We start from the raw sequence: 15,397 nt of genomic DNA on the forward strand, positions 1-15,397 counted from the left end.
ACGCGGTTGGCTCGGTTATGATTGTTTTCCATGAGCCTATGTGGTGTGTTCATGAGAAATTGAGGGGGCAGAGCAGGAGGTTAGAGAAATCCTTCCTCGGTGGTGCAGCCTGGAAGAGAGGAGCAGCCATTGCTGTAGAAAAGGCATGAAACCCCATGCAGAACCTTCTCTCCTACAGACTAAAGGCCAAGGATACTGGAACAGAGGCAGCAAGTCTTCTGAGAGAGGCACAGAGCATAGAGCACAGAGAAAACCTCCTCATATTGTGCAGACACCTCAATTCCTAAGGTGATTACACACACACACACATACACGATTGCCTAGCAGAAAATGCATGCCCATGTCCAGTTTTTACTCAGGTAAGAACTACTAGTATTTACCTGAGTATCCACTATTCCAAACATGAGGTCCAGCATTTAATCAAAAATTATGAGACATAAAAAAAAAAAAAAAACCAAGGAGGAAACACACACACACACACACACACACACACACACACACACACATTGTCAAGGGACAGAGCAGTCAACAGATTATGATACAGAGATGACCCAGAAGTTAAAACTATCAGGTAATTTTAAATAACTATGACTCATAACAGGTTATAGTGGGAAAAGTGAGCAGTTATGGGACAGATAGACAACATGCATGAACAGATGGAGAATTTCAGCAGAGAGATGAAAACTAGAAGAAAGAGTTAAATAGAAAAGTGATGAATAAAAACTGTAACAGAAATGAAAAATGTTTTCTATGGGCTAATCAAGAGACTCAACACAGCTGAGGAGGGAATCAATGAATTTGAAGAAAGGCAATAGAAATTTTCCAAACTGAAACACCCAGAAAGAAAACAAACAGAGGGGGGAACAAGAGCAGATGATCTAACAGCAGTGGAACAATGAAATTAGACTAACAAACATGTCATTGGAATCCCAATGTGAGAAATTGTAGCTTTTTTAAATTTTGGGGGGTTTTTTGTTTTTTGTTTTGTTTTTTCTGGGAGAAGGAGCTACTGATTTCATAGGAAGTTGGATTTAGGCACAGCCCCTCTCACATGGATCCTGTTTTTGGATCCTAGCTATGAAGAACTTATGGGGTCATTTTGAGACAAGTTGTTTGTCTCTCCATATTGAAATAATTGGATATGAAATAGAAAATTAAATTGAACCCCTACCAAATACCATACATAAAAAAAGTTCCAAGATTAAATGTAAAAGAAACTATATAAAGCTTTTAGGGAATAATATAAGTAAGTATTTTCTAGCCTTGGGGTAAGGAAGGATTTTTTAAGCAGAGCAAAAGGAACATAATCCATAGAGGAGAAAATAAATTTGATTATATTAAAATCACAAACTTCTGTTCATATCAAACATCATTAAAAGAATGTAAAGACAGATCACAAATAAGAGAAACTATAATACATAGGATGAAGGACTCATTCAAAATATGTAAAGAACTATAAATCAATAAGAAAAAAAAGACAACTCAAAAAAATAGGAGAGCCTGGCCAACATGGCTCAGTGGTTGAGCATCGACCTCTGAACCAGGAGATCACAGTTCGAGTCCCAGTCAGAGCACATGCCCGGGTTGCGGGCTCAATCCCCAGTGGGTGTGTACAGGTGGCAGCCAAAAAAATGAGTCTCTCTCATCATTAATGTTTCTATCTCTCTCTCCCTCTCCCTTCCTCTCTGAAATCCATAAAAATATTTTTAAATAGGAGGAAAAAAACTTGAAGAGGAATTTCACAACAAAGAAAATGCAAATGACAATAAACATTGATAGATATTTACCTTCATTAGAAATAGGGAAATGCAAATTAAAACAATGAGATATAGTTATATCCTCATCAGAAAGAGCTAAATTTAAAAGCCTGGCAATGCTAAGTGTTGGTAAAGATGCAAGCAGTTGGAGCTCACATATAATGCTGGTTGAAGTGTGAACTGGGGCAACCTGTTTGGGAAATGTTTTGCCACCACTTAATAAACTGAACGTTCACATACCCTACAACCAGCAATTTCACTTCCACATGCATATCCTAGATAAAACCCTGCACATGTACATCAGCAGACTTGTTAAGTATATAGAGACCATCAAAGCCAAACTTAGAAAATTTTAGATGTTCTGGGAATACCAGCCAGCAAGGAAAATGAACAAACTACATCTACAAATATCATCATAGATGAATCTAAATAATATATATTTTTGAGCAAAATAAGGAAAATCAAAGGAGAATAAAGACAGTCCAATTTAATTTATATGAAGTTCAGAAACAGGCAAAACTAAACAATATTCTTTGGGGGATGTATACATATGTGTTAAAACTATAAAGGCAGTCAGTGTACTAGGTTACCTCTGTGTGAGCAAGGGAAAGGAGTGCAATCCACAGGGCACTACAGAAGGAATATTGTTCAATTTTATTAATCTAGGTGGTTACACAGACATTAGCTATGTTATTCATTAAAATGTATATGTACTATATACTTTGTTAATTCTAAAATTAAATCTTTAAAATATATAGTAAAAGGGTGCTACAACACAAAAGCAATATAGAACTAAAGCTGTAAGTTTAAAATGCAAAATTAGGCAGAAAAAGGTAAAAAAAAAAAAAAACCTCAAGTCAGTTTTTATGTAGGGGTTTTTTTCCTATTATATACTTCCATATATTTAAATTCTTCCTGCAGAAGATTCTGCCTGAAATGTTCTTTCTTTTTCCCAGACTCTTGCTATTATATAGACAGAGGCCTAAATATTGAAAAGGCAAGAGTTGAATTTTTTGTGCCTCTATAGCTAAATAAACATCTCTTTCTTAAGATGTTCTAAGAATGAAATTCATTTCTTTGGTGTATTTTTTTAAAGAAGAAAAGGAAAAAATGAAAGAAAACCTAGCATTTGAATAAAGATTGTTATAGACTAGTCAAAGTACTAGAAATTCTTTTTTATCAACATAAGTTTTATGTATTGTTTTTAATCAAATTCTATTCCCTAATCTAATATTAAGTCTAAAGACTACTTCTGGGAACAATAGAAAAAAGTCTCTTACTCAATGTTGACTATTTTGATACATCAGAATTTAGTATTTGATTTAGTCATTCTTCTCTTTCAATAAACATAGCAATTATATTTGTATTATTATAATTATTTCAGATGTACAAGCAACCATTTGCAAAAATCCATCCATTAAAAATACCTTGCAAATAATGCCATTTCTGGTAAGTATTTTAAGAAGTTTTTTTTTCCTTTTTAGGAAACTTCATGATTGTATGTATAAGAATTCTGTATTGATATTAATTTTTGAGATTAGTTTTTAGGGAGTTTTTCTCCTCAATCAACTTTCAATTATAAGACGTTCTGTTAGAATCAAGCAAATATCCTCTCATTTCAAAAAAAACTAAATATTTTTACATTCAGAGTGGGAGATGTGCAGGAGGCAGCTGATCGATGTCTCTCTCTCTATCTCTCTCCCTTCCTCTCTGTAAAAAATTGGAAAATTGTTAAGAAATTTTCATTGTCAATGATCCCATCATTGCCCATATCCTTTCCATGTCCTCAGAGTTCAAAACTAGACCCTCCTGCTTTGAATTTTGTTTTTGCCTTGGCATTAGGTCCTGGTAAAGATACATATATAAATGAAAAACAGCAATTCAGGAATTCTCAGTCTAAAGGAGCAAGACACACGTGGACAGTATATCCAGGGAAATAACACAAGGCAAGCTAAGACTGTGCTGCAGGGTCTTAGGAAATCACTGGAGGAAGAAATCATGTCTGCCTAGAAGTGAAAGGAGACATTCAGGTTTATAGAAAGGCACATCCTCAGTTTAGGTCTTCAACAAAGAAATGTTTTGTTAGAGGATTAATTGCATATTCCTTTGTTTTTCCGTTATGTACCCTCAATTCTGAAATCTTGACAGGAAAAAATAAGATTATGCAGTATACTTCATTTCTTATTTACTTTTACATGAAGTTATGCATTTCTTACCTGCGTTTCAGATTTCTGCATGCTCTGAGTGCAGTGGTGAATAATCAGAAGTAGAACAAGATTTGCCCTGCCCTCCTGGAGCTCATTTAACCACTGGGCACGTGTTTCTTGGAAATGTTCTTTCTGGTGTGGCATTTATGATGCTGTGATTTTTAGACACAACTCATTTGGCAATGGCTACTTTGACTCCTGGTATATTATTTTTTCATGGTTACTTTTTACGTGCTAATTTGGATTTTTTGACCAAATTTTCCATTTTTATCAATTCAGCAATTTAAGTAATTTTGCAGTGACGGTTTTTCTGTGTCTGAATTTTAACTGTGACAATTTTCTGTTACTTAGCACATTTATGGTTCTTACCTCACTTTAGTGAGATAAGACCTACAGTGATTGAGATCACTCTTCTATACACCTCAGCTCAACTTGAAAACAGTGTACTAACCACAGACAACTAACTGATCATGAATTGTAAATACTCAATAGGCAGAGAAAGCTACCTAATCAGCAAATTACTCTACTGAACACATTGGTGTCCTGTGTTATTATATTGCTAGAGTATCTGACAAGTAACTGAAAAGTTAGTTAATGGTGAGGATTAGGGACCAGGAGTAGACTTGAAATAATTTTTATTTTACATTTTTTTCATTCTTTATGACATGTGGTAACCATTAGCTTTATTCAGTCTCTTTATCTCCAAACATGTTAGTCTTCCTTATTATGACATCACTAATATAAGTCAGAAACCTTCCATTTATTTTCAGGGAAAATAGTATAAAATCACAGAATTATTAAGTGCCTGTTTAAACAGCCAACATTAAAATTACCATGTCCCCGGGGCTCTGCCATCAAAATTCATTTACCATATTCTGTAGAGGGGATTTTAACATTTTATTCTTGTTTGCCCTTTTTCTGCGATATTTTTATTTGGTTACTATTGACATTTTGCCACACTTGCTTTATCTGATAGATGGATGGATGATGGGTGGGTGGAAGAATAGAAAAGAAAAGAATAGAATAAAATAGAACAGGAGATACATAAACACTCACACAAACATAATGAACTGTTTGAAAGTAAATTACAGACCTAATGATACTTTCCCTCTAAATACATAATCACAATACCATCATCATACCCAAGAAATTTAATATTGACACAGTATTATCTGATACACACTCCGTATTTAAAGTTCCTTAGTTGTCTGAAAAGTAATGGCTTTGTGGCTATTTTATTTCTCTGATTCAGTATCCAACCCAGGATTATACATTGCATTTGATTGTCATGTCTCTTAACCTAAAAAAGTCTTTTTCATCTTTCATGCACAGTGACACTTTTGTAGACTAAAGTCCAAACCAGTTGTCTTGTTGAATACCCCATGATCTGGGTTTGTCTGATTGTTTTCTCATTATTAGACTCAGGTTAACATTTATGGTGAATATATAGCTTCAGAGTTTATATTTTTATAGCTTTTTTGTTTTCTTTTTATCACCTGGGATTACCTGTACCTCTGTCTTGCCTTCAAGTCTTCTGTTTAGCTGCTTGTAATTTATTTTAAGTTCAGAAAACATATGTCCAAACTTTTCGAGTTATATTTAAGGCAAGGATACATTGGTACTTAGTGCCCCCTCTGGAAGTAAAGTAAATGGGCTTTAGATATACTTTTGTCTTTTAAAAGCTCTCAAAATTTGTTCCTGGATCAATAAGTAAAACTATTTAATATATAAGTTCTCAAAATGCAATATATAATTTTAATTCTAAACTTTCTTTATGTATGATCACCAAAACTGTATTGTATTTACCAGGACAATTGTGGTATAGCCTAGTTTTTCAATAGGGATGTGTCTTAGAAAAAGATTTCCATCTCTCCATACAATAGCAGAAATATCTATTTGGGAGTATTTGTTGTTTTGGAGATGTTGCAGGTAAGTTTTTTATTAGCATTTTCATTTCCTTTTACATTCAGCTCCAATGTTTTCATACCCATATGAACTTAGAAATATTTTGTTTTTAAATTTTAACATGTGTCATATAATATACTAGAGGCCCGGTGCATGGATTCATTCACCGGTGGGGTCCCTCAGCCTGGCCTGCAGGGATCAGGCCAAAACCAGCTCTCCAACATCCCCTGAGAGGTCCTGGATTGCAAGAGGGTGCAGACCAGGCCAAGGGACCCCACCAGTGCACCATCAGGGCTGGGGAGGGACCACAGGAGGGTCCAAGGAGTGTCTGGCCCATCTTGCCCAGTCCCGATTGGCTGGACCCCAGCAGCAAGCTAACCTACCAGTTGGAACATCTGCCCTCTGGTGGTCAGTATGTGTCATAGCGACTGGTCAAATGGTCAGACACTTAGCACATTAGGCTTTTATTATACAGTGGGGCCTTGACTTACGAGTTTAATTCATTCCGTGACGGAGCTCGTAACTCAAATTACTCGTATGTCAAATCAACAGTGAACGAGTGAGACGTGATGCTGGGCTGATGTGGCGTTCACTGTGACGTTCGCTGCTCCAACTAGCGGTGGGGTATCTGAAGCTGGCTCATAACCCGAATTTTAGCTCGCAACTCAAAGCAAAAAATCGGCCAAGAGATGGCTCGTATCTCGAAAAACTCGTTAGTCTGGACACTCGTAAGTCAAGGCCCCACTGTATAGGATGTCTAGCTTTACAATGTACAATGTATTGTGTGGTTAATTCAGGAACTGAATTTCTCAGCTTAGCAACATTATACCTACTGGATTCCTACCTCTGAAAAGTACTGTGCTGCCCGACTGGTGTGGCTCAGTGGTTGAGCATTGACCCATGAACCAGGAGATAATGGTTCAATTCCCGGTCAGGGCAAATGCCCAGGTTGCGGGCTCGATCCCCAATAGGGGGTGTGCAGGAGGCAGCCAATCAATGATCCTCTCTCATCGTTGATATTTCTATCTCTCTCCCCTCTTCCTTCCTTTCTCTGAAATCAATAAAAACATATTTAAAAAAGAAAAGTACTCTACCAAGTAGTTTCACACATATTCTGTTGTTTAGTCTTCTCAACTAGGGACATCAAATAATGTCCTCAAATCTTAGAGCTGTTCAGTGGCAGAGCCAGGATTTACACTTTCCCTTCACTGCCTCCCCGCCCCCCAAACTATGTTCTACCTTTTATAATTCTTTATTTATTTATCTTTATAGTTGAAAGTATTACAGATGCCCCCCCTTTTTTTTCCATTGACCCCATCCCTCCCAGGCCTTCACCACACTATTGTTTGTGTCCATGGGCTGTGTGCATATATGCATATAAGTTCCCCATTAATCTCTCCACACCAACACCTGACTTCCCTCTGAAATTCATCAGTCTGTTCCATCTATGTCTCTGAATCTATTTTGTTCATCAGTTTATTTCTTATTTCAATTAATGACACCATCATCCACCAAATTTCCCAGATAAAAATTAGAAGTCTCATCCAAGCTTCTCATTCTCTCATAACCCAAGACCAGTGATGGCGAACCTTTTGAGCTCGGCGTGTCAGCATTTTGAAAAACCCTAACTTAACTCTGGTGCCATGTCACATATAGAAATTTTTTTATATTTGCAACCATAGTAAAACAAAGACTTATATTTTTGATATTTATTTTATATATTTAAATGCCATTTAACAAAGGAAAATCAACCAAAAAAATGAGTTCGCGTGTCACCTCTGACACGCGTGTCATAGGTTCCCCATCACTGCCCTACACAGTAAATCCTTCCAATAATACTTACTAAGTGCATCTCAAATCCATTCACTCCTCTCCACTCTTACTGATAGTGTCTTAGTTTAAGAATTCATCATTTCTCATCTGGACCATTTCAACAGCCTCCAGGTTTGCTCTCTCCAGTATATCTTACACCCAATTACTACCAGAATAATTCTTTTTAAAACGTGAACATATCACTCTCCTGCTTAAAACCTAACCTCAGTGGTTACCCATTACCAAAAAGACAAACTCGGGAGAACTGCATTCAAGACCTTTCCACTCTCGCCTCCATTTGCTTCTCAGCTCGTAACTTGCACACTGCTGAGCACAGGTTGATCCCAGAACTCTCTGCAGGCTTCCAGGGCCCATGCTGCTCCCACTGCCTCAGGGATTGCTCTCATAAAACCCTTTCTCTTATTCTTTGAGAATTGACTTTAGTGTCATCCCGACTAGAAAAGCTTATTCAGCCCAAGCTTTGTCTTGTCCAAAATTACTCTGTCCTGTCCTTTTGGCAACCATAGCAGCATGATTTTTTTTTTTGAAGTTATCATATTGGTCTCTTCATTGAACAGATATTGCCTAAGTCTTGCCACGTGCCGGGCACTCTGCTAGGACTGGGACTAGGAAGAGGAAAACATTTCCTATTCTCAACTAGCTTATATTCTAGTAGAGATAATATGCAAACAATATAGTATAATAGAGTTCCTGCGGGGCATCCTCAGGACACCTGCCATGATTTTTCAATGTAAAAACTATGAATCTTATAAGAAGAATTTTCATTTGGAATATTTTACTTACTGTTTTAAATAAAATAAATTTAATGAATTTTGAACAATTACCTTTTCAAGCAACTTCTTTAGCCCAGTGCATGTTGTTAAACTACTCCTAAGGTACTATATGAGTTACAAGTGCTTCCTGTAGAAAATAAAATTATTAAATTTTAAACATTTACACATCAGATTATGATTTTAAAAACCTCTTAAACAACTTTTACCAATATCAAAGAGTGAAGATGGTGAATTATTGTAATTAGTCAGATGTCTATGTTGAGATTAATACATATGTAGCATTTGAGAGTTTTAATTATGACTTTAACCTTATTAAAATCTGCAATCTATAAGGAAATCCACTGTAAAGTCCATAATACAACAGTAAAAGAATATTCTGAAATTATGTTACAGAACATGCAGCCAAGGACCAGTCTGTCCCCCGACATTGGATCCAGATTGTACAGAAAATACTGATGAAATATACCAGTAACTATTAAATGGAATCATTATTTTTTTAAAATCTCCTGTAAATATATCATTTATTTATGTATTTTGTTAATGATTAAAACACTAAACCATAAAATAAAGGTAAAGTATAACATGGGTAATAGAAATAAATTAACTAGTTTACATTTTTGCTACAAATTATACTTTATTATGTATTTTTTTGATAATTCATTTTTAATGAATGGAAATATTTATTGTTTTTAATGAGCATGCTACTGGAAATAAACTCATTATATTTAAAAAGAAAATGAAGGCTAATTTGTTATTCAAATTATTAGTTACAGTTGAGAAGCTTTGTTTATCTGAAATTTCTAGTAAATTCTATTAAATTTGTATACAGTGGTATAAGAAGTTTATGATTAATAATATCTGTCATCAGTAGTAAAACTATTTGTTTAGGGCTTTGAAGGATCTCTGTACTTTGGAGATGTTACCAAGGGGTCTTGTTCTCAATTCTGCACGTACAGAAATTAGTTATCCCTTTAATTTTGATTGGTGTCTAAAGAACTGACTCCATTAGAAAGCTCACAAGGTAAATGGTAAATATAAAAGATAAACTGCAGTCCCCATTAGATTACTTGAATTGCCTGATCAGTATGTTCTTTTCCCAGGAGAAATGTCTATTGGGAAAACCAGTTATATTAGAAGGTTGTATTTTTTGTTTGTTTGTTTTGGGTTTTTGGTTTTGGTTTTTGTGTGGGGTTTTTTTTGCCACAGAATTTTTTTTTAATCTTTATTGTTGAAAGTATTACATATATCCCCTTTTCCCCCCATTGACTTCTTCTAGCTGCCCTTGCCCCCCACCCCAGGCCTTCACCACCCTATTGTCAGTGTCCATGGGTTATGCATATATGCATACAAGTTCTTTCCACCCATCCACCCATCCCCGCCTTCCCTCTGAGACTCAACAGTCTGTTCCATGCTTCTCTGTCTCTGGATCTATTCTAGAAGGTTGTTTTTTAAGTATAGAAACAAAGACAAAAGTTGTATAATCACTAAAAAAGATGTATAGAATTATACATTCTTTTATTTCCCCTCAACCTATCTCTACTTCAGATTGTCATCACCTCTCATCTAGACTTTTCCAAGCTGAATTTTTTAAGTTTGGCATTTCTAACGTGAGCAAAATGGCCTGAGTGAAAATCTGTCTTATCAATCTCATCTTAAAGGTTTTCAGAGCTTCCCGTTCAGCAACTGGAGGAAATATGCACTCCTTATCACAATATCTAAGGCTCTTCATGTTCTGAGTTCGCATTGCTTACCTACCACCACCTTCCCACCACATCACTTACTCCAAGCATGTCAAACTCGCAGCCTGTGGGCCGCATGTGGCCCACAACGAATATTTTTGCAGCCCAGCCAATATAACGGTATGTAAGAAATATTTTAATAAAAATTACATAACTTAATTTTTACAATATCCTGTTATGATTATTAATAACCAACTACAACATTCCCTAATGACTGATTATTATAATCATGTTGCATTCACTTCCCTTATGCAAAGGTGCACCATTTCTCTTCACTAATACTAGCAGTGAATATTTTAGCAGCCGATTGCCACGTCATTAGTCTTGGACTGACTTGTTTGGTGTGTGCAACAGGAAATATTTTGCTTTCGGAAAACAAGAAAAATAGGTTTATTTGTGTTACGCTTAATTTATACAGTTATTCAGTGTCTAGTAAGTTAATGTTCAAGAAAAAAATATTAAATTTTATTTAAATGTTCTATTATTTTATGTTAACAATTACTCATTCATTTCAGCTCTTTGTATTCAGTATGTCTCTATCAAAATAAACCTATGTTTCTATGAAAATTTATGCTTTTTCTTTTTTGCGGCCCACATAAACTTAAACCTTGTTTATTTGGCCCACTTAGCCTTTGAGTTTGACATGCCTGACTTACTCCAATTACCAAACTCTTTACAATTCCCAAATACCACCTGCTATTTCATGCCTCTGCCTAGTCATACACTATACCCTTAGCTTGGAATGCCTTCCCTCTAATCCTACCTATACATGTCTGATAAACTTTTATTTATTACTTTAAATTCTGCTGGGGTTGAACTTTCTCCATTTTTTCCTAATAATCCTCCCTACTACCTCCTCTCTGTAATTACATCCTTTGTACACTGAATCATAATTCTCTGTGTGTGTATGCCATATATATATGTATATCCCACGTTCAAAGGCTGTTAAATCACGTTGTTTACCCATATCTTCAGAAAAAAAAATCACTTCTACTGTCATAAACAACCTGCTTTCCTATTTATAATGGTCTGGCCCTCTGGCAACTTCAGCGTGAAATTATAGCTAATTTGCCTACAAACATCAGGTGGTCATAATAATCTGGCCGCTCACTGTATAAGTCTGTTCTTCTATGAAGAGCTCCTGAAAGGTAAAGATTGTCATTCATTTCTGTGCCCTTCAGAATTAAAATAGGGTACATAGTGGCAGATCAAAATAATGAATAAATGAAAAAATTCATTTGTTCAATTACCTAGTCCCTATTATGTGCTAGATACTGCTCTATGTGCTAGGAATACAATGAAAGATAAAAATAAGTATTTGGCCGAACCGGTTTGGCTCAGTGGATAGAGCGTCGGCCTGCGGACTCAAGGGTCCCAGGTTCGATTCCGGTCAAAGGGCATGTACCTTGGTTACAGGCACATCCCCAGTGGGGAGTGTGCAGGAGGCAGCTGCTCGATGTTTCTCTCTCATCGATGTTTCTAACTCTCTATCCCTCTCCCTTCCTCTCTGTAAAAAAAAAATCAATAAAATATGTTTAAAAAAAAATAAAAAATAAATAAATAAAACGTTTACTCTTTAAAAAAAAATAATAAGTATTTGCCATCATGGCACTTAAATTTAGTGGGTATTCAGATTTTAAAACATAAGAATATACCATAAAAAAAGGATATACCTTGTTCTTCTCTCTCAGGATTGCGGGGTCTGTTTTTATTCCAGATGAATTTTTGGAGAGTTTATTCTAGATCTGTGAAATATGCCGTTGGTGTTTTAATGGGGATTGCATTGAATCTATAGATTGCTTTGGGTAGTATGGACATTTTAGTGATGTTGATTCTACCAATCCATGAACATGTTATCTTCTTCTATTTGTTTATGTCTTCCTCTATCTCTTTTCAATGTCCTGTAGTTTTTCGAGTACAGATCTTTTACCACTGTAGTTAAGTTTATTCCTAGATATCTTAATTTTTTTTTTTTTTTGGTGCAATGGTAAATGGGATTTTTTTTTCCCACTTCTCTTTCTGTGAGTTCCTTATTGGTGTATAAAAAGGCCATAGATTTCTGGGTGTTAATTTTGTATCCTGTTACATTGCTGAATTCATTTATTAGCTCTGGTGGTTTTTTGATGGAGTCTTTGGGGTTTTCTATATATAGTATTATGTCACCTATGAATAAGGACAAGTTTACTTCTTCTTTTCCAATTTGGATGCCTTTTATTTCTTCCTCTTGTCTGATTGCTATGGCTAGCATTTCCAGTACTATGTTAAACTGGAGTGGTGAAAGTGGACATCACTGTCTTGTTCCTGTTCTTAAGGGAAATGGTTTTAATGATATTTGGTGGAGGTTTGTCATATAAGGCTTTTATTATGTTGAGATATGATCCCTCTATTCCCACTTTGCTGAGAGTTTTTATCAAAAAAGGATGTTGGATTTTGTCCAATGCTTTTTCTGCATCAATTGATTGATTATGTGATTTTTGTCTTTCAATTTGTTTATGTGATGTATCACGTTTATTGATTTGCAGATATTGTACCAGCCTTGCATCACCAGGATAAATCCTACTTGGTCATGGTGTATGATCTTTTTAATGTGTTGCTGGATGTGATTTGCTAATATTTTGTTGAGGATTTTAGCATCTATATTCATCAGGGATATTGGCCTGTAATTCTTTTTCTTTGTAATGTCTTTCTCTGGTTTGGGGATTAGGGTAATGCTGGCTTCATAAAAAGAACTTGGAAGTGTTCCTGCCTCTTGAATTTATTAGAATCTGAGGAGGGTAGGTGTTAGTACTTCTTTGAATGTTTGGTAAAACTCCCCTGGGAAGCCAGGACCAGGGCTTTTGTTTGCTGGATGTTTTTGTATTACTGCTTCAATTTCATCAGTAGTTATCAGCCTATTCAGATTATCTGATTCTTCCTGATTGGGTTTTGGAAGGCTTTGTTTTTCTAGGAATGTGTCCATTTTTTTCTAGGTTGTCCAGTTTGTTGAAATAGAGATGTTTGTAGTATTTTTTTTTTTTTTACAATCCTTTGTATTTTTCTAGGGTTGGTTGTTACTTCACCTCTTTCATTTCTGATTTTGTTTATTTGGGTCCTCTCTTTTTGTTTCTTAGTGAGCCTGGCTAAAGGTTCATCAATCTTGTTTATCCTTTCAAAGAACCAGCTCTTGGTTCCATTGATTTTTTGTACTGTTTTTTTGTTGTTGTTGTTTTGGGGGTGAGGTTGGTTTTGTGTTTGTTTGTTTGTTTGGTTTTGGTCTCCTGTGTCATTTATTTCTGTTCTGATCTTTATTATTTCCTTACTCTGGGTTTTCTTGTCATTCTCTTTCTAATTCTTTAAGTTGTAGGGTTAGTTAACTTATTACCAGTTTTTCTTATTTTTTGAGGTAGCCTATGAACTTCTCTCTCAGAATTGCTTTCACTGTATCCCATAGATTTTTGGATTATTATGTTTTCATTGTCATTTATTTCCAGGATGTTTTTTATTTCTTCTTTGATCTCTTTGGTAACCCAATCATTGTTTAATAGCATGCTATTTAGCCTCCATGTGTTTGACTGTTTTTTATTGTTTTCATTGTAGTTGATTTCTAATATTATGCCATTGTGATCTGAGAAGATTCTTGATATGATTTCAGTCTTCTAGAATTTGTAGAGACTTTGCCTGTGTCCTAATATGTGGTCTATCTTTGAAAATGTCCCATGTGCACTTAAGAAGAATGTACAGTCCGTAGCCTTGAGGAGAAATGTTCTGAGGATGTTAATTAGTTCCATCTGATCTAGTGAGTTGTTTAGGATTACTGTTTCTTTGTTGATTTTTTGTCTAGAAGATTTATACAGTGATTTCAATGGGGTATGAAAGTCCCCTACTATGATGGTGTTGCTGTCAATCTCTCACTTGATATCTTCCAGAAGTGTTTTTATGTATTTGGGTGCTCCTGTATTGGGTGCATATATTTTTATCACAGTTATATCCTCTAGTTGTGCCCATGCCTTTAGTATTATGAAGTGGCCTTCCTTATCTCTTGTCATGGCCTTCACTTTGAAGTCTATTTTGTCAGATATAAGTATTACTACCCCAGCTTTTTTTCTCATTTCTGTTTGCCTGAAAATTTTTTCCATCCCTTCACTATCAGTCTGTGTGAGTCCTTTGTTCTGAGGTAGGTCTCTTGTAGACAGCATATGTTTTCTTATCTATTCAGCTACCCTATGTCTTTTGATTGGAGCATTTAATCCATTTACATGTAAGATTATTATTGATAGGAACTTGTTTTTGCCATTTTTATTCTTTATATCTGTGTTTATACCTCTATTTCTATTCCTTCTTATTATACCACTCCCTTTAGGATTTCTTGCATTGCTGGTTTGGTGGTAATAAACTCCCTTAGCCTGTTTTTTTCTACAAAGCTCCTGATTTCACCTTCAATTTTGAATGATTGCTTTGCTGGATAGAGTATTCTTGGATTCAGTCCCTTGCTTTTCATTGCTTTGTATACTTTATTCCAATACCTTCTGGCCTGATGTGTTTCTGTTCGGAAAGCATTTGATAGTCTAATGGGAGATCCCTTGTAGGTAACTTTCTGTCTCTCTCTTCCAGCCCTTAAGATTCTTTCTTTATCGTTAACGTTTGCCATTGTAATTACAATGTGTTTTGGTGTGGGTCTTTTTAGGTTCATCTTGTATGGGACTCTCTGTGCTTGTGTGACTTTTTTCTTCCCCAAGTCGGGGAAGATTTCTGTCATTATTTCTTCAAATAGATTTTCTATTCCTTGCTCCTCTTCTTGTCCTTCTGGCATCCCTATGATGCGGATGTTGCTTTATTTCATGTTGTCCCAAAGCTCCCTTAAAGTCTCCTCCTGCTTTTTAATTTTTTTCCAATTGCTGTTCAGATTGGGTGTTTTTTCTACCCTGTCTTCTAACTCACTAATTCTGTCCTCAGCTGCTTCTAGTCTGTTGAAACCTTCCATTGTGTTCCTTATTGCAGTTATGCCATTTTTCATTTCCTCCTGATTCTTACACATGTTAGTGAATCTCTCATCCAGATGTTTGAGCATTCTTATAATCATTACTCTGAATTCTTTCTCTGACAAATTGCCTCCATTTCACTTAGTTCCTTTCCTGGAGACTCCTCCTTTTCTTTCTTTTGGGGATTATTTCTTTGTCTCCCCATTTTTGGTGTCCCTTTGTATT

At 35.6% G+C, this 15,397-nt stretch overlaps 1 protein-coding gene across 1 annotated transcript in view; it reads left to right on the forward strand.

The window, feature by feature from the left end:
• Window positions 1-9,090, forward strand: part of CEP126 (centrosomal protein 126) — a 66,221-nt gene extending 57,131 nt beyond the window's left edge. Inside the window, 2 exon segments of the mRNA XM_023758844.1 lie at window positions 3,142-3,206; window positions 8,869-9,090. Of these exon segments, the coding sequence (XP_023614612.1) occupies window positions 3,142-3,206; window positions 8,869-8,931 (128 nt within the window). The 3' untranslated portion in view covers window positions 8,932-9,090.
• The last annotated feature ends 6,307 nt before the right edge of the window (window positions 9,091-15,397 follow it).

Source organism: Myotis lucifugus, unplaced genomic scaffold (genome assembly GCF_000147115.1).
Source record: "Myotis lucifugus unplaced genomic scaffold, Myoluc2.0 scaffold_139, whole genome shotgun sequence".
In the NCBI taxonomy this organism is placed as follows: domain Eukaryota; kingdom Metazoa; phylum Chordata; class Mammalia; order Chiroptera; family Vespertilionidae; genus Myotis; species Myotis lucifugus.